Source organism: Pristiophorus japonicus, chromosome 15 (genome assembly GCF_044704955.1).
Source record: "Pristiophorus japonicus isolate sPriJap1 chromosome 15, sPriJap1.hap1, whole genome shotgun sequence".
In the NCBI taxonomy this organism is placed as follows: domain Eukaryota; kingdom Metazoa; phylum Chordata; class Chondrichthyes; family Pristiophoridae; genus Pristiophorus; species Pristiophorus japonicus.
In genome coordinates this window covers 30,008,427-30,028,212 of record NC_091991.1, presented here as the reverse complement: position 1 = coordinate 30,028,212, position 19,786 = coordinate 30,008,427, and the positions used below count along the sequence as shown (strand labels likewise).

General features: G+C 47.4%; 1 protein-coding gene across 6 annotated transcripts in view; it reads left to right on the top strand.

Annotated features, from left to right (window-relative positions):
- LOC139281436 (chemokine-like protein TAFA-2) overlaps positions 1 to 19,786 on the top strand; it is a 378,326-nt gene that overhangs the window by 223,284 nt on the left and 135,256 nt on the right. For all 6 annotated transcript variants that reach the window (XR_011596876.1, XR_011596873.1, XR_011596874.1 and 3 more), the window contains one exon: positions 6,828 to 6,910. Coding sequence is in view for 1 of the 6 variants with exons in the window: in XM_070901600.1 (XP_070757701.1) it covers positions 6,829 to 6,910 (82 nt within the window). In the remaining 5 variants the exon portion in view is untranslated. The remainder of the gene's footprint in view (positions 1 to 6,827; positions 6,911 to 19,786) is intronic.

Here is a 19,786-nt window from a genome sequence, read left to right as displayed (position 1 = left end):
GTGTACACTGGTTCGGGAGCATCTTAACCTGAGGGAGAGCGTGCTGATGGCGAGGTATCGGTTCTACACGTGCCAGCGATCTGAAGGTCAGGAAGTGGTGAGCTACGTCGCCGATCTAAGGCGACTTGCAGACAATGCGAGTTTGATGGCTACCTGGAGCAAATGCTCAGAGACTTTTTTGTACTGGGCATTGGCCACGAGACCATCCTACGAAAACTTTTGACTGTAGAGACACCGACCCTCAGTAAGGCCATTGTGATAGCACAGGCGTTTATGTCCACCAGTGATAACACCAAACAAATCTCTCAGCACACAAGTGCTAGCAATGTTCATAAATTAACTGGAACTGTGTTTGCGAGCAGAAATGTACAGGTCAGAAACCACGAGTCTGTAACTGCCAGCAGGCCTCAGGCGACCCAGATAACTCAGAGTCTGCAACAAAGGATGAATGCAAGCAGTTCACACCTTGTTGGAATTGTGGGGGCTTCCATTCAGCCTATTCATTCCGCTTCAAAGGGTATGTTTGCAAGAGCTGTGGAACAATGGGGCACAGAGCTGCAAGCTCTGCAAAACCTGCTAACCACCACGTGTCAGAGGAAGATCGGTCCATGGTGGATCAAAGCAATTTCGAGCCTCAGAGAGAGAAGGCAGATGCTGAAGTACACGGGGTGCATACATTTTCGATGAAATGTCCACCTATAATGCTAAATGTAAAATTGAATGGCTTACCCGTAACCAAGGAACTGGACACTGGCACCATGAGTAAAAAGATGTTTGAGAGACTGTGATGCAACAAGGCACTCAGACCAGCCCTGAGCCCCATCCACATGAAACTGAGAACGTACACTAAAGAGCTTATCACTGTCCTGGGCAGTGCCCTGATCAAGGTCACCTACGAGGGCACGGTGCATGAACTGCCACTCTGGATTGTCCTGGACGATGGCCCCACACTGCTTGGAAGGAGCTGGCTGGGCAAAATCCACTGGAACTGGGATGACATCCGAGCGCTATCACATGTCGATGAGGCCTCATGTACGCAGGTTCTCAACAAATTTCCTTCCCTTTTTGAGCCAGGCATTGGAAACTTTTCCGGGGCGAAGGTGCGGATCCACTTGGTCCCAGAGACATGACCCATTCACCACAAGGCGCGAGCGGTACCTCACATGATGAGGGAGAGAGTGGAAATTGAGCTGGACAGGCTACAACGCGAGGGCATCATCTCCCCAGTGGAATTCAGCGAGTGGGCCAGCCCGATTGTTTCAGTACTCAAAAGAGATGGCACGGTCAGGATTTGCGGCGATTATAAAGTAACTATTAATTGTTTCTCGCTACAGTACCAATACCTGCTACCTAAAGCAGACGACCTATTTGTGACGCTGGCAGGAGGCAAGACGTTCACCAAGCTCGACCTGACTTCGGCCTACATGACGCAGGAGCTGGAGGAGTCTTCGAAGGGCCTCACCTGCATCAACACGCACAAGGGACTGTTCATCTATAACAGATGCCCGTTTGGAATTCAGTCGGCTGCAGCGATCTTCCAGAGGAACATGGAGAGCCTACTCAAGTTGGTACCATGCACGGTGGCTTTTCAGGACGACATATTGGTCACGGTTCGGGACACCGTCGAGCACCTACAAAACCTGCAGGAGGTCCTCCAGCGACTGGATTGCGTAGGGCTGCGGCTGAAGAGGTCGAAATGCGTCTTCATGGCAACAGAAGTGGAGTTTTTGGGAAGAAAGATCGCGGCTGACGGCATTCGGCCCACAGACGCCAAGACAGACGCTATCAGGAATGCGCCCAGGCCACAGAATGTCACAGAGCTGCGGTCATTCCTGGGACTCCTCAACTATTTTGGTAACTTCCTACCAGGGTTAATCACCCTCTTAGAGCCCCTACATGTGTTATTGCATATAGGTGAGAACTGGGTATGGGGAAAAAAAACAAGTAATTGCTTTTGAGAAAGCCAGAAACATTTTATGTTCCAACAAGCTGCTTGTATTGTATAACCCGTGTAAAAGACTTGTGCTAGCATGTGATACGTCGTCGTACGGAGTCGGGTGTGTATTACAACAAGCTAACATTGCGGGGAAGTTGCAACCTGTCGCCTATGCTTCCAGGAGCTTGTCTAAGGCCGAGAGAGCCTACAGCATGATTGAAAAAGAGGCATTAGCGTGTGTGTTCGGGGTAAAGAAAATGCATCAGTACCTGTTTGGCCTCAAATTTGAGCTGGAAACCGATCACAAGCCCCTCATATCCCTGTTCGCTGAAAACAAGGGGATAAATACTAATGCCTCAGCCCGCATACAAAGGTGGGCACTTGCGCTATCAGCGTATAACTATACCATCTGTCAGAGGCAAGGCACCGAGAACTGTGCGGATGCTCTCAGTCGGCTACCACTGCCCACCACGGGAGTGGAAATGGCGCAGCCTGCAAACTTGTTGATGGTGGCGCAGCCCGCAGACTTGTTGATGGTCATGGAAGCATTTGAAAATGATAAATCACCTGTCACGGCCCGCCAGATTTGGACTTGGACCAGCCACGATCCTCTGCTGTCCCTAGTAAAAAACTGAGTACTGCATGGGAGCTGGGCCAGCATCCCTGTTGAAATGCAAGAGCTAATCAAGCCATTCCAGCGGCGAAAGGACGAGCTGTCCATTCAGGCAGACTGCCTGTTGTGGGGTAACCGCGTAGTGCTACCCAAAAAGGGCAGGGAGACGTTCATCTCGGCTCTCCACCCGGGTATAGTAATGATGAAAGCGATAGCCAGATCCGGTGGCCCGGTATCGACTCTGACTTAGAGTCCTGTGTACGGCAATGCAGCGTGTGTGCTCAGTTGAGCAACGTGCCCAGAGAGGCACCATTAAGCTTGTGGTCCTGGCCCTCCAGACCATGGTCAAGGATCCATGTCGACTATGTGCGCCCATTTCTCGGTAAAATGTTCCTGGTAGTGGTGGATGCTTTTTCAAAATAGATTGAATGTGAAATAATGTCGGGAAGCACTGCCACCGCCACCATTGAAAGCCTGAGGGCCATGTTTGCCACCCATGGCCTGCCTGACACACTGGTCAGTGACAAGGGGCCATGTTTCACCAGTGCCAAATTTAAAGAACTCATGACCCGCAATGGGATCAAACATGTCACTGCGGCCCCATTTAAACCAGCCTCCAATGGGCAGGCAGAGTGGGCAGTACAAACAATCAAACATAGCCTTAAACAAGTCACAGAAGTCTCACTCCAAACCCGCCTGTCTCGAGTACTACTCAGCTACCGCACGAGACCCCACTCGGTCACAGGGGTGCCCCCGGCTGAGCTACTCATGAAAAAGACAATTAAAACCAGACTCTCGCTGGGTCACCCCAACCTGTATGATCAGGTAGAGAGCAGGCGGCAGCAACAAAATGTAAACGATGGTCGCGCCACTGTGTCACGGGAAATTGATCTGAATGATCCTGTGTATGTGCTAAACTATGAACATGGTCCCAAGTAGATCGCGGGCACGGTGGTAGCTAAAGAAGGGAGTAGGGTGTTTGTAGTCAAACTAGACAATGGACAAATTTTCAGAAAGCACCTGGACCAAACGAGGTTGCGGTTCACAGACTGCCCTGAACAACCCACAACAGACACCACCTTTTTCAAGCCCACAACACACACCCAAAGGATCAACAACACCACGCTGGACCAGGAAATCGAACCCATCACGCCCAACAGCCCAGCAAGGCCAGGCTCACCCAGCAGCCCTGCAGGGCCAACAACACGCCAGCCCAGCGAGGGCACAGCCAACACACCAGAACAGACATTTGTACCGAGGCGGTCCACCAGGAAAAGAAAGGCTCCCGACCTCCTCACCTTGTAAATAGTTTTCACTTTGACTTTGCGGGGGAGTGATGTTGTGTATCTGTAAAGCATGCAGCCCCATGTTCCGCCACCAGGGAGTGCATCCCCTGAAGTCCCAAGGGATCCCAGCATCCCTTGAGAGCACTGTATATAAGCCGGCCCCTAAGGCCTGTTCCTCACTCTGGAGTGTCTTAATAAATACTGAGGTCACTGTTACTTTAACCTCCCTGTGTGCAGTCTCATCTGCGTTAGGAACACAATAGGTTTTTGGTAGATTCTGTTTGTGTTTCTCTGAGAAGCGACAACACTTCCTGACCCCCAAAGGGTCTGAGTGTTTGGTTCCTTATAATCGGAAATTGCACCAAAAGTGGGAGGATATTTATAAAAAGCCAATTGCATCAACTGTGTTTTGCTAATTGGGCTGCCTTTTCCCCAGTGCATAAAGTCAATATTTTCAGTGCATTAGTGCGTTGTATCACACATGAGCACAAATGCCGCAGTGCTATTATGTTACTTTTATATTGAAAACTTGCAGGGATCTTCTTATTTGGCGCTGAAATGCAAGTGGACAAATTATCATTTAATTGCAAACTCCTATGTTGCACAACTTTAAACAGTCAAACTTGGAGCACAGATTGATGTCGTTGAGTTGTGCCCAAACCTTTTCAAGGGCCAAGTAATATGCACTGTTGCGTCTCATGGGCCCACGTACAAAGGTTACATACATGCACCCAATAATTTCCATCTATTTGGAGTTGCAAATACCATCAAGCGTTCTGATTTAGGATCTGCCCATCAAATGGGACAATAGCACTAAGAAGGTCCCATCCAATCCTCAAGGCCTACCGAGTTCAAACAGGAAAGATTGGATAGGCTGGGGTTGTTTTCTTTGGAACAGAGGAGGCTGAGGGGAGACCTAATTGAGGTACATAAAATTATGAGGGGCCTAGATAGAGTGGATAGGAAGGATCCTTAGCAGAGGAGTCTACAATCAGGTGGCATAGATTTAAAGTACTTGGTAGACGGATTAGAGGGGCTTTGAGGGGAAATGTTTTCACCCAGAGGGTGGTGGGGGTCTGGAACTCACTGTCTGAAAGATTGGTAGAGGCAGAAACGCTCACTACATTTAAAAAGTACTTGGATGTGGACTTGAAGTGCCGTAACCTACAGGGCTATGGATCTAGAGCTGGAAAGTGGGATTAGGCTGGATATCTCTTTGTCAGCCAACGCAGACACGATGGGCCGAAATGGCCTCCTTCCGTGATGTAAATCTCTATGATTCCATGATTCTATGGGTCAAACCGGCAAAAAGGAAACATGAGCAGAAATAGGAGCAAGTTGCCTGGTCTTCATGGACCTGATTACCGTGCACAAAGGCTGCAATTCCGTGGATGTGTTTTATTTCAGAGACACTGAGGGCGATTTTCACTTTCGCTGACTGGGATGAGGCAGAGCAGATGAACCACCAGTTACAGAACCTGTCCAATCTTCACACCATTGATTTCACTGTGGGCAAATGGTTTACAATGGGCGGACGATACGCTCCGCCAGATTACCATCTTGACACTGAAGGTGAAAATCACCTCCAATTTTATTACTCCTCTGCTATTCCTGATGAACTTGGCAACATCTCTGCTAAGAAACAATGGCCTGGACCAACCACACAGCAGGTACTTTTGGTTTCTGCATGCTTTGGGGCATGTCCTCCCAGCTGATGTCATTGGGCTATATCTGCTTCACGTCGGATAGATGAAGTGATGCTCTCTTGGGTCTACAACACAGGGAAAATGGGAACCCTTTTTGCTAAGGGTTATTTTGCAATACCAGTCTAACATAAGGTAGACAGAGAGAGAAAATTTGCATTTGTGCATCACCTTTCACAACCTCACAATGTTCCAAAGTGCTTCACAGCCAATGGAGTACTTTTGAAGTGTAGTCACTGTTGTAAGAAACACTGCAGCCAATTTACGAACAACAAGGTCCCACAAGCAGAAATGAGATAAATGACCAAGTAATCTGTTTTTTTAGTGATGTTGATTGAGGGATAAATTTTGGCCAGGACACAGGGGAGAACTCCCCAGCTCTTCTTTGAATAGCGCCATGGGATCTTTTACAACCACCTGAGAGAGCAAACGGGGGCCTTGGTTTAACGTTTCAATCCGAAAGACGGCACCTCCGACAGTGCAGCGCTCCCTCAGCACTGCAGCAAAGTGTCAGCCTGGATTATATACTCAAGTTTCTCTAATATATCCAAAAGCTGTGGGGTACAAAAGAAGGTTGTTGACTGTACCTCATAATTCAATTTTCATTCAAAGTGATGCAAAGCACGAAGGAAATTAAGCATTCAACGACTTCAAGTGTCTGAAGCTCCAGACATTAAAGAGGGCTCATATTTTAATTTATGTCTTTATAGTGATATTGGCTTAGGAATATGAGACATTTTCATTTGTAAGCTGCTTCAACATGGGAGATCTGGCTACAGGATCATTTTTTTTTGTACATAATTAATCTGAGTAGAATAACTGACTGGAGTTTCATTTCAGATAACAAAGGGCTGATTAATGAGTTCCTCTGTCACTGTAGGTGTTATGTTTTTAGGGAAGATTGAAATCACTTGGCACTGCATGCGCTAAGTTTCTTCGCTGAAGGATGCCAACTTATTCCTCAGCCGCAAACAAGATGTGTTTAATGAAAAATGCCGCATTTTCCTCAATTGTGTCTGTCTGACAGTTGCAAATGAATAGAGCGATAGTTACTTTAGCAATACTTTACTTCACAAGCTGACGACTGACAGTTTATTGCATTATTATCAAACTAAAATTGTGAACTGTTGGTGAATTATAAGCTGAACACACATGAAGCACTTCATTTCATTATTGCCCACCACTGAATAACTTTTAATTTATTACTAATTGATTCATTGTTATATTATGTCCTAAAAGGTACAATGAACTGTAGACACTGATCTCGCTCTTTCTCTTCTTTTCTAAAGGATGGTTAAAGGGACACTGCTACTTATCATATGTGTGATAACCCTTTGGGGAAAATTGGTATCAACTGCGAACCATCATAAAGGTATGGAATCTTTCACACTGCCAACTTGCTATGTTTTCATGGTGTTATTCTGGCACATTGTACTCAACGGTCTAATTATATGCGGGACTGTATTCATAAAAATGTCAAGTACACAAACAGATAACTCGCCCAGCTGTAAGCAAAATAAAAGGCTCAATTTATTTTAATAAGGTAGAAGTTTCTTAGAAATTTAACGATCGCCACTGAAGCCCAATAAAATCTTGATTGCGTTGACCAAAGTGAATCTATCTCAATCAAACTAATTAGTTTGTTTCCCTCCATCATCTCCAGCCGAGGTGTTGGGAATCTGGAGCGAGTAAGCAAACGATAAATATTGACTCAAACTCTGCCACTTATATTGCAAGTTGATATTTTAAACGGCAGTTATGGCTGCTAAACTACAGAAACACTTTGATTAATTTTAGCGATAAAAGCTCATCCATTGTCCCATTTTCCCAATAGAAAGAGACAAGAGGAAATGCAGGTTAGAATGAAGGAGGTTTGATCTGAAGCACCAGGCAAAATGCCACTTTCAGGAATGTCGTTAGATAAGCAAAAAAACCCCACCCAGGCTGGAGTTTTCTGCTACGTGCTCCACAGACCAAGAACTTTCACCCCTTCACTCTGAGCTGTGGCTCAGTGAGTAGCACTCTTGCCTCTGAGTCAGAAGGTTGTGGATTCAAATACCACTCCAGGAACTTGAGCACATAAATCTAGGCTGACACTCCAGTGCAGTGCAGAGGGAGTGCAGCACTGTCGGAGTTGCCGTCTTTCTGATGAGCTGTTAAACCGAGGCTTCCATCTGCTCTCTCAGGTGGATGTAAAAGATCCTATGGCACTATTTCGAAGAAGATCAGTTATCCCTGATGTCCTGGCCAATATTTATCCCTCAATCAACGTCACTAAAAAGACAGATTATCTGGTCATTCTCACATTGCTGTTTGTGGGAGCTTGCTGTGTTTCCCACATTACAACAGTGCCTGCACTTCAACAAAGTACTTCATTGGCTGTAAAACACTTTGGAACATCCAGTGGCAAAAGGCGCTATATAAATGCAAGGCTTTCTTTCTTTAATGGGCGAGAACGTTGCGGTGCTGGTGAGCACCGAAACTGCAAATCCCAGCCCCAAGTCTTCAACTCTGGCCAGTTTGTTATTCACATTTTTGGATTGATCAAATTTTTAAAAAATTGCTACTATTCACTTGACCAGAAGCACAGTCGGAAAATCTGTTTTCAAAGATTGCGCTGAAGATCCAGACAAGGCTGCAAAGGGAATAAATATCATCATTAGTGATTGAAATAGAACTCGATTCAAAGAACAAGTGTGATCCTTCTTTGTAGTTCGCTATCGTCGGAATCTAGTCGGGAGTCCCAAGTGGCAGTGTATTCCACAGACTCTAAGCTTGGAGAAATTATTCCTCAAATGTAGTTTACAAACATGCCCTTTAGCTATGTCACTCTGGTTTCGCACCAAATGTTCTCTGCGTCCAGTTGCTCAATTAGCCCGATCTTAAATGTCTGCCTAAAGTGTTCCTTTGAGCTTTGCGCTTGAGATCAAATCTCCTTCATTCTAACCTGCTGCTTCAGTGTCACTGGAAGGAGGGGTGGGGCCAGGGCAAATGGCAAAACCAGCATGCCTGCCACACTTGAGGCCCGAAAGAGGTTTTCTTATTTTGGCTGCTGGGCCCCACTTCCATGACGTAGAATTCGGGCGGCAGGAGCACGCCGTGTTGGGACCTGAGGGAACAGTTCCTGGCAGCCAGCGAAGTGGATTGGAGGGGCCTTGCAGTGATTGGGGTCACAGTCTCAGGATAAGGGGTCGGCCTTTTAAAGAGAGAAAGAAAGACTTGCATTTATACAGCATCTTTCACGTCCACTGGATGTCTTAAAGCACATTACAGCTAATGAAATACTTTTTTGGAATGTAGTCACTGTTGTAATGTGGAAAACGCGGCAGCCAATTTGCACACAGCAAGCTCCCACAAACAGCAATGTGATCATGACCAGGTGATCTGTTTTTTTGTTATATTGATTGAGGGATAACTATTGGCCAGGATACCAGGGATAATTCGACTGCTCTTCTTCGAAATAGTGTCATAGGATCTTTTAGGTCCACCTGAGAGAGCAGACGGGGCCTCGGTTTAACGTCTCATTTGAAAGTCGGCACCTCCGACACTGCAGCACTGGAATGTCAGCTTAGATATATGTGCTCAAGTCCCTAGAGTGGGACTCAAACCTACAACCACTGAGAGGAAGAGGCATTTCTTCACTCAGAGGGTTGTGAATCTTTGGAATTCTCTGCCCTGGAGGGCTGAGTCATTGAATATATTCAAGGCGGAGACAGATAGGTTTTTGGACTCTTTGGGAATCAAGGGATATGGAGATCGGGCAGGAAAGTGGAGTTGAGGTCAAAGATCAGCCATGATCTTATTGAATGGCGGAGCAGGCTCGAGGGGCCACAGAGCCTACTCCTACTCCTAATTCTTATGTTCTTATGATTTCGGTCGTGGGTGAGGGAGAAGGCTGTGGTAGGGAAGGCCCAGGCTTTCCTTGGGGGCTCCTCCTGGCCCACAAGGGAACCTTTTCATAAAAAATAAATGCACCTGGACTTTGTCTGGCTATTGGTCCAGCTTCCCCACTCAGGCCTCAGGTTAATTTTGCAGTCGAGCCCTGATATCGCCATCGGATCCCAATCCGCTTTCGTTAAAGAAGGCCCCCCACAGGCTTTAGGTGAGTGTCCTTGCTGGTTGCAATTTAAACCATTCCATTTTAACTTCCCCCACAACTGGATTCCGTCAGGTGGGAGGTTAAAATTCCACCCCCCGCTATTGCATTTTAGGGACTTTCTCCTGTTACAGAACCAGTGGTAATTAGGCGGTTTCCCCCGATTTCCATTTACTGTGAGGTTCACAGGTCAATAAAAATGTTTAAATGGAGTAGTTGCCATATTCCATCATCTTTTGTGTTTGAGGCTTTCAGTACATTCATTCTCTGGCAGCACCACAGATCATTTCCGAATAGCAGTAACAACTGCTTGCATTGGTGTTAACCAAATACCCTTTATTCGTTCCTGGGATGTGGGTATCGCTGGCAAGGCCAGCATTTATTGCCCGTCCAAAATTGCCCTGGAGAAGGTGGTGGTGAGACACTGACAACTTGCTTGCTGGGCCATTTCAGAGGGCAATTAAGAGTCAACCAGATTGCTGTGGGGTCTGGAGTCACATATAGGCCAGACTGGTTAAGGGCAACAGATTCCCTTCCCTAAAGGGCTTCAGTGAACCAGGTGGGTTTTTACGACAATCCGGTAGTTACATGGTTACCATTATTGATACTAGCTTTTTATTCCAGATTTATTTAATTAACTGAATTCAAATTCCCCAGCTGCCTTTGTGTGGATCAGCATAACAGCAGTGTTGAGTGATCACACACTTTCACACTTTTCACCGAAAAGGACATTTTGTTTGGAGGAACAGTGTTTAATCGTGCACAAGGCCTAGGGCAGACTGGCCCTCCAATCTCTAAATGAGCCATTTTGGATGCTGGAACCCAGTGAGAGCTTTGCTTGAGGAACCTTCAGCCTGTTTATTTACCACGAGCGGTGTTGAACATTTTGAAAGGGTCTGTTGATCAAGGAAAAGGATCGCATTGCTGAATCCTCCTGATGGTCAACTTGCTTGCCCGTGAATGAATGGCGTTAGAGAGAGCTGAACACTCGGGATCTTACCGTTTCTCTTTAGTTTGACAAAAGCAAAATACTGCGGATGCTGGGAATCCGTAATAAAAACAAAACATTCTGGAAATACTCCACAGGTCAGCAGCGGAGAGAGAAACAGTTAACGCATCAGGTCGATGACCCTTTCGTCAGAACTGGAACAAGTTAGAGATGTAACAGGTTTTTGAACAAGTGTCGGGGCAGGGAAAGTGGGGAGGGGAGGAAAGACCAAAAGGGAAGGTCTGTGATAGGGTGGAAGGCAGGAGAGATTAAGAGACAAAAGGGATGATGGTCCAAGGCAAAAGGAGATGGCAACAGGTCAAGTAAAGAAACAAAAGATGAGTCTAGATAGGGTGTAAATGGAGATGGCAGAATCATCAACAGCTGCTGGGGGGAATAAAAACTAGGGTCAGAGGTTATGATCTGTTGGTGCTGTTCCTCGAGTTTGCATTGAGCTGGTTGGAACTTCCGGTCGTCTGGCACTTTAAATCTCCGCTCCACTCCCACTCTGACCTCTCCGTCCTCGGCCTCTTATACTGTTCCAGTGACGCTCAACGTAAACTCGAGGAACAGCACCTCATCTTTCGTTTAGGCACTTTACAGCCTTCTGGATTCAACATCGAGTTCAACAATTTCAAACCATAACCTCTGATCCTATTTCCCCACCCCCCACAGCAGCTGTTGATAATTCTCTCCATTTACACCCTATCTAGACTCGTCTTTTGTTTCTTAACTTGCCCCATTACCATCTCCTTTTGCCTTGCACCATCATCCCTGTTGTTTCTTAATCTCTTCAGCCTTCCACCCTATCACAGACCTTCCCTTTTATTCTTTCCTCCCCTCCCCCCCTCCCCTATCCCTATACTTGCTTAAAAATCTGTTACATCTCTAACTTCTTCCAGTTCTGACGAAGGGTCATCGACCTGAAACGTTAACTCTGTTTTTCTCTCTCCACAGATGCTGCCTGGCCTGCTCAGTGTTTCCAGCATTTTCTCTTTAGTTTGACCTCTGCTTCGTGTTTTTGTGAGATGAGATGTTGTTGATCACCTTAATCTAGATAATCTCCCTGAAACATTGTAATCTCTATTCTCACACCGTTACCTAGAAGTGTTGACAGAATGTCCTGAAGGCAAAGTATCTTTGAAGGGAAGAAGCTAAAGAGACCCGACAAGCTTGAAGTTGAATATTGATACATTTAGTGATCAGACAAATGTGAAAAAACAGTCAAGTAAATTAACAAAATAGGCTTTGGGCCCACAGGTTACAAATGACCTCCTCGATACTCAGCTTTCTGATGCAGTGGACCAGATCACATTGAACAGTACAATCAGGGAAAAGAACTGAAGATAGGTGACTGCGTAATTTCCTTTATTGGGCGTCTTGAACAGGCTATGTCAATTCGTGCTGACCAACTTAAATTTAATTTACTCAGTTGGGTATGCTACTTCACTATGGTATATGGGACTTGACTGGCTGTTTAAGAAAGTTTCTGAATGAGATCAGAGCAAAAATAACAGCTGTTAGTATTAGATACTAAAAAGAAAGTTTATAGATGCATCTAATAGTTTAGTCTCGGAAAAGTAATGGTCTTCTGGACTTCACGTTTGACATTCTTAAGAGTTTTGTTCTATTTCTTTATTGCTATAAACTGGTTCCCCACAAGGAATTGGGAAGAACTGGTGGAAAAGTCAGCTCAGGCCACTGCTGATTAGCTTCTTGTGTTTGGATTAAGTGTTGCATTGACAAGGATTATGGTCATCGTCCTATACTCTTGGTTATGGAATATGTGTTGCAATTGAACTGAAACTGGGAGGAGTAGGGTGACAACATTTGGGGGCGGTAACAGCTGTGAGGCGGCAAGTCCGCAGAAGTTCCGCCCCGGCAGCTAAATTGGGCTTACCGCCCGCCCCCCCCCCGAGATGAAGAGGAGCGCAATGTCGCACGCTCCACTTCCTCTTGGGAGCGGGACCGGGGCGCTAACCTTCGGGAACGTTCCGGCGCCACGCGGCGAGGCGCGTAGCGCTGGCGGGAACGCAGGGCCCTTCCCTTCCATTAAAGGCTGAGGACTAAGCCTTAGGGCGAAGGGGTCACCGCTACACCACGAGGGAGCGTGGTGCCGTGGCAGCAGCCCGGCATCCAAGCGGAGTGGCGGGCTGCACCATCGCGGCGCGGACCCCGCGATATGAACATCAGAAGTCAGCCACTTTTAACATTGCGTGCACCGCACCTCCCCTTTAATTTTCGGCCCGCGAACGGTCTAAAGCCCAGTATACTCTCCGCGAAGCCATCGTGGCAGCCTTGCGGGGCACGACCGATTTTTCGCCCAGGGACGAAAACGGGTCGCTGCGCACGGTGATGATGTCGTCACTGCCGGCGCAGCGGCCCGGGGCGCTACCGGTTGTTGCCGCCGGTAAACCCCTGCGGAATTTTGTGAGAGTCGGTAGCGGTGCCACGCCCAGGCTAAAAGTCCTTTGCGCCCCGGGGACGCTAATGGGAGGCGCCCCCGTATCTCCCCCATATCTTTGGGTTTTCCTGAGGGGACGAAGTTGTCACATCTTCTGGTTTGTTTTGACAGAAGAAAAGAAACTTGTTTGGGAGAGATACCTTCCTGGATTGATCAAGCACATCTCATGGAACATTAACCAATGACTGACGCTGATGGCTTCCCGCGAGAAGTCATAAACCACAGAGAAACAACAAGTGGTGTGTGGTGGGAGGAAATAAAGTAAATGTCACAAAACTAACCAGTGAAAGTCCATGACCAAGGAATTAACTTTGGTCATATCGGCCTTCCAAGTGTTTATATCATACAGACACATTGGGCTAGAATTTCCAAACAAGCCGCCAGCGCCCGATTGCCGCCCAAAACACCGCTAAGATTCCCAAAATTATCGCCAGCGAAAAATCCCCCCCCCCAAAAAAGAAAAAAATCCGGCCAGCGAAAAAAATTGGTGTTGCACCCCGATTCTCGGCGAAAAAATTGAATCTTGGGCCGATTGGGCTGTTCTTAATAAAAATGGGCGATAATTACTTAAATTACTGAAAATTTACACCGAGGCTGCGGGTTGGGCCGAGGAGGAGAAAAACACCAAAATATTTTTTCAAAAAACATAAAATAGAAAACCATAAAAGCATTCTCAGGACCCTTTTCACTTAAATCACCTCAAGAGAATTTTAAAATAATTAGTAAAAAACCAATTACTTTCTTACGGGGCTACTCACCTACCGCCCAGCTCCGCTGATTCTCGTGGGCGTTTTTTTTCAACTTATCTACGGGTCACTGCTGAGCCAAAAATCTCGCCATGGCGATCTATGGGCGGTGCACGCCGGCAGTCCGCTCCCCAGCGGTACTTCGAAACCGTCGGCGGAACTCAGCTGGGGAATTTTTCGGCGACCCGGTTCTCGCCCAAAATGGCCAGTACCGCCGAGAAACCAAGCGGTGAAGCACCGGAAATTCTAGCCCTTATTTTTAAATACATTGGCAAAATACTGCGGATGCTGGAATCTGAAATAAAAACAGAAAATGCTGCAAATACTCAGCAGCATCTGTGGAGAGCTAAGTATTTACAGCATTTTCTGTTTTTAATTATTTATATATATATACCCGTATATACTCGCGTATCCTGCGATCTCGCGTATCATGCGACCCCTAAATTTTCGTCCCCAACACATGATTTTACCGTATATCTCATGTATCATGCGAGTCACTTTTTTGAGATCGAATACAGACCTTAACATGAAACATCGAGTGGATTCTGCTGTGAAAGCTGTTCGCGAATCGAACACCGATACAGCAATCGTTCCAGCTGGCTTGACTAGCGGCGTTCAGCCACAGCCTCTACTGTGTTTGCGGGTAAAAGGAGCATGGGCTGAGATAGATGGAGCCTCTAATAATGCAGCAAACTTCAGAGGGAGTTGTGGGTGGCGATCTCTAGACCACACCGAAGATACAGTACAAGCGACAATAGAGGCTGCAATCCAGCCCAGGAGATACCTGCCGAGATTCAGCGTGGATACGGTCTGCTTAACAGCCTAACAGCCTAATCTTGGCCAGCACTTCACACCCGCAAATTTTGTATCTCGCGTATCATGCGACCCCCCCAAATTTAGGTTACAATTTAGGTCTTCAAAAGTCGCATGATACGCGAGTATATACGGTATGTGTGTGGCTATAGATTTGCTGAGAGATTTTTTCTGAGGGTTAAGTGATAAATGATAGGTCTCCTTATTGAATGGCGGAGCAGGCTCAAGGGGCAAAATGGCCTACCCCTGCTCCTATTTCTTATGTTCTTATCCTAATCTAGAAAGGTCACTTTGCTAGGTTTATCAACCATAGAAGGCCTAATGATAGCGTCAATTGTTCCAGACACTGTCTGTGGTGTATGAAATGATACAATGAACTCCTTACTGTGAGCCAGTTACCAGGTGTAACCTGGTCAGTCTTTAATGGCTTCCAGAAGTGAAGATACAAAGGTGAAGTTCAGGTTATATTCCGGGCCCAGCAAGAGGATACCTATGACCCTAAGACCTCCGATGGTAGTGCCCCCTGTTGGTGGGCAGACCTTATGTACATACATTACATCATTCCTCCCCCAGTTCTTGGCACAAGTCCATATTACAAGTTCAGACAGTCCAGAGCCCTTCACTCCCTGGTTGATCGTCTCAGTACAATCCCAGTGCTTTCCGAGTCTCTCACAACTTGGGGCTGTGTGTTGACCACAGTGGGTTCTTCTGATGGGTGGACATGAGTTGGTTGGTCGTCTAAGCTCGCGGTGTCTTCTTACAATTGTTCCGATTCATCAGTGTGTCTTAGCTTGATTTGATCAATGTGTTTCCTGCACATCTGCCCATTCTTGAGCTTAACCATATACACCTGGTTACCCTCCTTATCCGTAACATTGCCCGGGAGCCACTTGGGCCCTTGACCATGGTTAAGTACATACACTGGGTCATTTACAGATATGTCGCGTGACACTGCGGCGCGGTTGTGATACCACTGCTGGTGTTGACGTCAGGTTTCGACATGATCGGTAAGGTCAGGATGGACTAGAGAGAGCCTGGTTTTGAGGCCTCTCTTCATCAATAGTTCTGCAGGTGGGACCCCGGTGAGCATGTGTGGCTTTGTCCTGTAACTGAGCAGTATGCGTGACAGGCGTGTCTGCAAGGAACCGTGAGTTACGCCTTTCAGGCTCTGTTTGATGGTTTGAACTGCCCGCTCTGCTTGAGCATTGGATGCGGGTTTGAACGGGGCTGACCTCATGTGTTTTATGCCGTTGCATTTCATGAACTCTTGAAACTCCAGGCTCGTGAAACACGGTCCGTTGTCGCTGACAACGATGTCTGGCAGACCATGTGTAGCAAACATGGCTCTCAGGTTCTCAATGGTGGCAGTGGAAGTGCTGGATGACATGATCACACATTCTATTCATTTGGAGTATGCATCCACCACCACAAAAAACATTTTACCCAGGCAGGGGCCCGCAAAGTCGATGTGGATTCTAGACCACGGTTTGGATGGCCATGACCACAAACTGAGCAGAGGTTGCTTTGGGCATTGCTTAACTGCATGCAAGTGTCGCACTGATGCACGCATGACTCTAAGTCCGAGTCAATGCCAAGCCACCAAACATGGGACCTGGCATTGGCCTTCATCATGACCATACCGTGATGCATACTATGTAACTCCCGTACAAATCTCGCCCTGTCTTTCCTTGGGCATTACAACACGATTACCCCACAGTAAACAGTCGGATTGGATGGAAAGCTCACCTTTGCGACGGCTGTACGGTTTGGGGATGGTCGACCAGTCCCCGTTAAGAACAGAACGTTTTACAACCGATAGGGTCGGATCCTGGCTGGTCCAGGTCTGAACTTGTTGAGCAGTGGCAGGCGGCCCTTCACTCTCAAAGGCATCCATGACCATGAGTAGCTCTGCGGGCATTGGCGTTTCCACCTCCAGTGTGGGCAACGGTAACCAGCTCAATGTATCAGCGCAGTTGTCGGTGCCTGATCTATGGCGAATGACATAATCATAGGCAGATAATGTCAGCGCCCACCTCTGGATGCGGGATGACGCATTGGTATTGATACCTTTATGTTCCGAGAACAACGATATAAGCGGCTTATTATCGGTTTCCAGCTCGAAGCGAAGCCCAAACAGGTATTGGTGCATTTTTATTTCCCCCATTAACACATGCTAAAGCCTCTTTCTCTACCATGCCATAGGCTCTATCCGCCTTGGACAGGCTTTGAGATGTGTATGCAACTGGTTGTAGTTTGCCTGACTCATTGGCTTGCTGGAGTACGCAGCCAACCCCATAGGACGACGCATCACAGGTCAAAACTAGACGCTTGCATGGGTCATACAGTACCAGTAGCTTGTGGGAACACAACAGATTTCTAGCCTTCTCAAAGGTTCTGTCTTGAAGTTCAACTCACACCCAGTCTTCTCCTTTCCTGAGCAGCTTGTGCAAAGGCTGTAATACTGTGCTCAATTTGGGTAAGAAGTTACCGAAGTAGTTGAGAAGATCCAGGAACGAACACAGCTCTGTCACATTCTGGGGCCTGGAAACATTTTTGATGGCCTCTGTTTTCGCGTCTGTATGCCTGATTCCATCTGCAGAATTCTTTCGTCCAAGGAATTCGACCTCTGGTGCCATGAAAACGCACTTCGAACGTTTCTGTCTGAGTCCCACTTTGTCCAGATGACGCAGAACCTCTTCCAGATTGTGCAGGTGCTCGGCGGTGTCACGACCTGTGACTAGGATGTCGTCTTGGAATACCAAGATCCTGGGGATAGATTTTAATAGGCTCTCCATATTTCTTTGAAATATGGCTGCCGCCGAACGAATGCCAAAAGGCACCTGATGTAAATAAGCAGTCCTTTTTGCGTGCTGATGCACGTAAGTTTCTGTGTCATGTAGGCCGATGTTAGATCCAATTTTGTGAACGATTTTCCGACGGCTAGCATTGCAAACAGGTCATCAGCTTTCAGTAGCGGGTACTGATCTTGTTTTGAAACTCGGTTGATCATGACCTTGTAGTCTCCACAAATCCTGACCATGCCGTCGCTCTTTAACACCAGAACAATGGGCCTGGCCCATACATTAAATTCAACCGGTGAGATGACCCCCTCGCGTTGCAGCCTGTCCAATTCGAGCTTGACCTTTTCTCTCAACAAGTGCGGGACTGCCCTGGTTTTGTGATGGATGGGCCTTGCATCTGGGCCTAGGTGAATCTGCACCTTGGCTCACTTGAAGCTGCTAATTCCCGGTTCAAACAGTGAGGGAAATTTGCTCAGCACTTGAGCACACAAATCATCATCCGTTGATGACAAAGCTTTGATATCGTACTGTGGTGTCCCAAAATCACACGGTGCCGTGAGTCTCCTGAGGTCCGAAGCATATTTGGTGATATCCTGGCCCTCAGGTCTGCAGTGATGGTAAAATTTGTATCTGGCCGTGAGGATGCTCTCCTTCGGTTTCAACTGGTCATGAATGAGTTCAGTCAGCTCCTCGTATGACTTGTCCCTGGCACTCCTGGGTGTCAGCAAATCCCTGACGAGACAGTAAACTTCACCTCCACAACTGGAGAGCAATATCGCCTTACGCTTATCTCTCATTGCGTCCGTGTCCTCCGCTGTGAAGTAGAACTTGAGCCTTTCCGTGAAGGCCTCCCAATCATTGCCCACGGTAAAATCCTTTAGCGAGCACAGAGTAGCCATGGTTGCGTGGAGTTTGTCCGCTTCCTCGTTGCCAATGTGGTGTATGTAGCACACAAATCACTGACTCCACACGGTCTGGTGTAAATCTAACTGCTGTGAGCTTCGTCCTTTATTGTTCAGTTCCAGAGTGCCTCTCAGGTGTGGTGGTCAGCCTTATATAGTGCCTGTTCTGGGTACTTCCAGGTTTCCCACCACAGCGCCCTCTGTGGTGTGGCATAGTGATTACATTACATTTAAGGTACCAGGACGATACACACATCATTACATAACACGTACCATTTCCATTTTATTTTCTCGAGCCAACTCCTGCCAAATAATGATGGGCTGTTGACTGGAATAATCCATAACGGTAGATCATGAACCGCTCCCTCGTACCACACTCTTACTGCTGCACTACCGATCACTGGTATGAGCTCTTTGGTGTAGGTACGCAATTTCGCATTTATCGGACTCAGCTTGGGTCTCTCTGCCTTGGCCTCCCACAGCTTTTCGAAAATCCTCTGGCTCATTATCGATTGACTCACACCCGTGTCTAATTCCATGGATACTGGCACGCCGTTTAATTTTACCTCCATCATTATCGGTTGGCTCTTTGTTAGGAACGTATGTACGCTTTACACTTCCTCCTCGGAGCTATTAAATGCCTTGGGCTGCATCGCCAGATCCACGCTGAATTGATCATCATCCAACTGGTGTGTCGCAGCTCGCTTGCTCTGCTGTGGACACGTCCGCTGAGGATGCCCTGTCTTCGCACACCCTCTGCATACATACTGCCTGAAGTGGCACTGATAGGGTCGGTGATTGCCCCTGCAACGCCAACACGTTGAGCTCGGATTTGCGCCCGATGGCGGGCTATGAGCGGCTTCCGTTCTCACATACGCAGTCGAGTAGGCCCTCGATGGCGAACTTTGAGCGGCTCCCGGTCTTGCAGACACAGTCGAATGGGCCCTGCCATGTGCAGCTCTGCCGGCCGTTGATACAATTTTATACACAGTACTTGCCGTGGAGTTCCTGTTTTGTCGCAATATCTGCTTCGTGCTTTTCTGCATGGACATGCAAGCCTGGGCGATGGTGATGACCTTGCTGAGGTCCGGCATCTCCGCAGCCAGAAGCTTACTTAAGATCGCCTCATGGTTGACCCCGATCACGAAAAAGTCACGCAGCACGTCTTCCAAAGCAGGTCCAAATTTGCAAGGCCCTGCAAGACGTCTCAGGTCGGCGACAAATACCGCTACATCCTGGCCTTCTGGACGAATGTGCGTATCGAAGCGATATCTGGATATGAGGATTCCTTCCGAGGGTTTAATGTGTTCCCGAACTAGAGCACACAGTTCTTTGTAATCCTTTTCTGTAGGAAGAGTGAGTGAGAGAAGATTCTTGATGAGTGCATAGATCGTGGGAGCACAGATGATGAGAAGAACTGCCCTGCACTTCTCTGCAT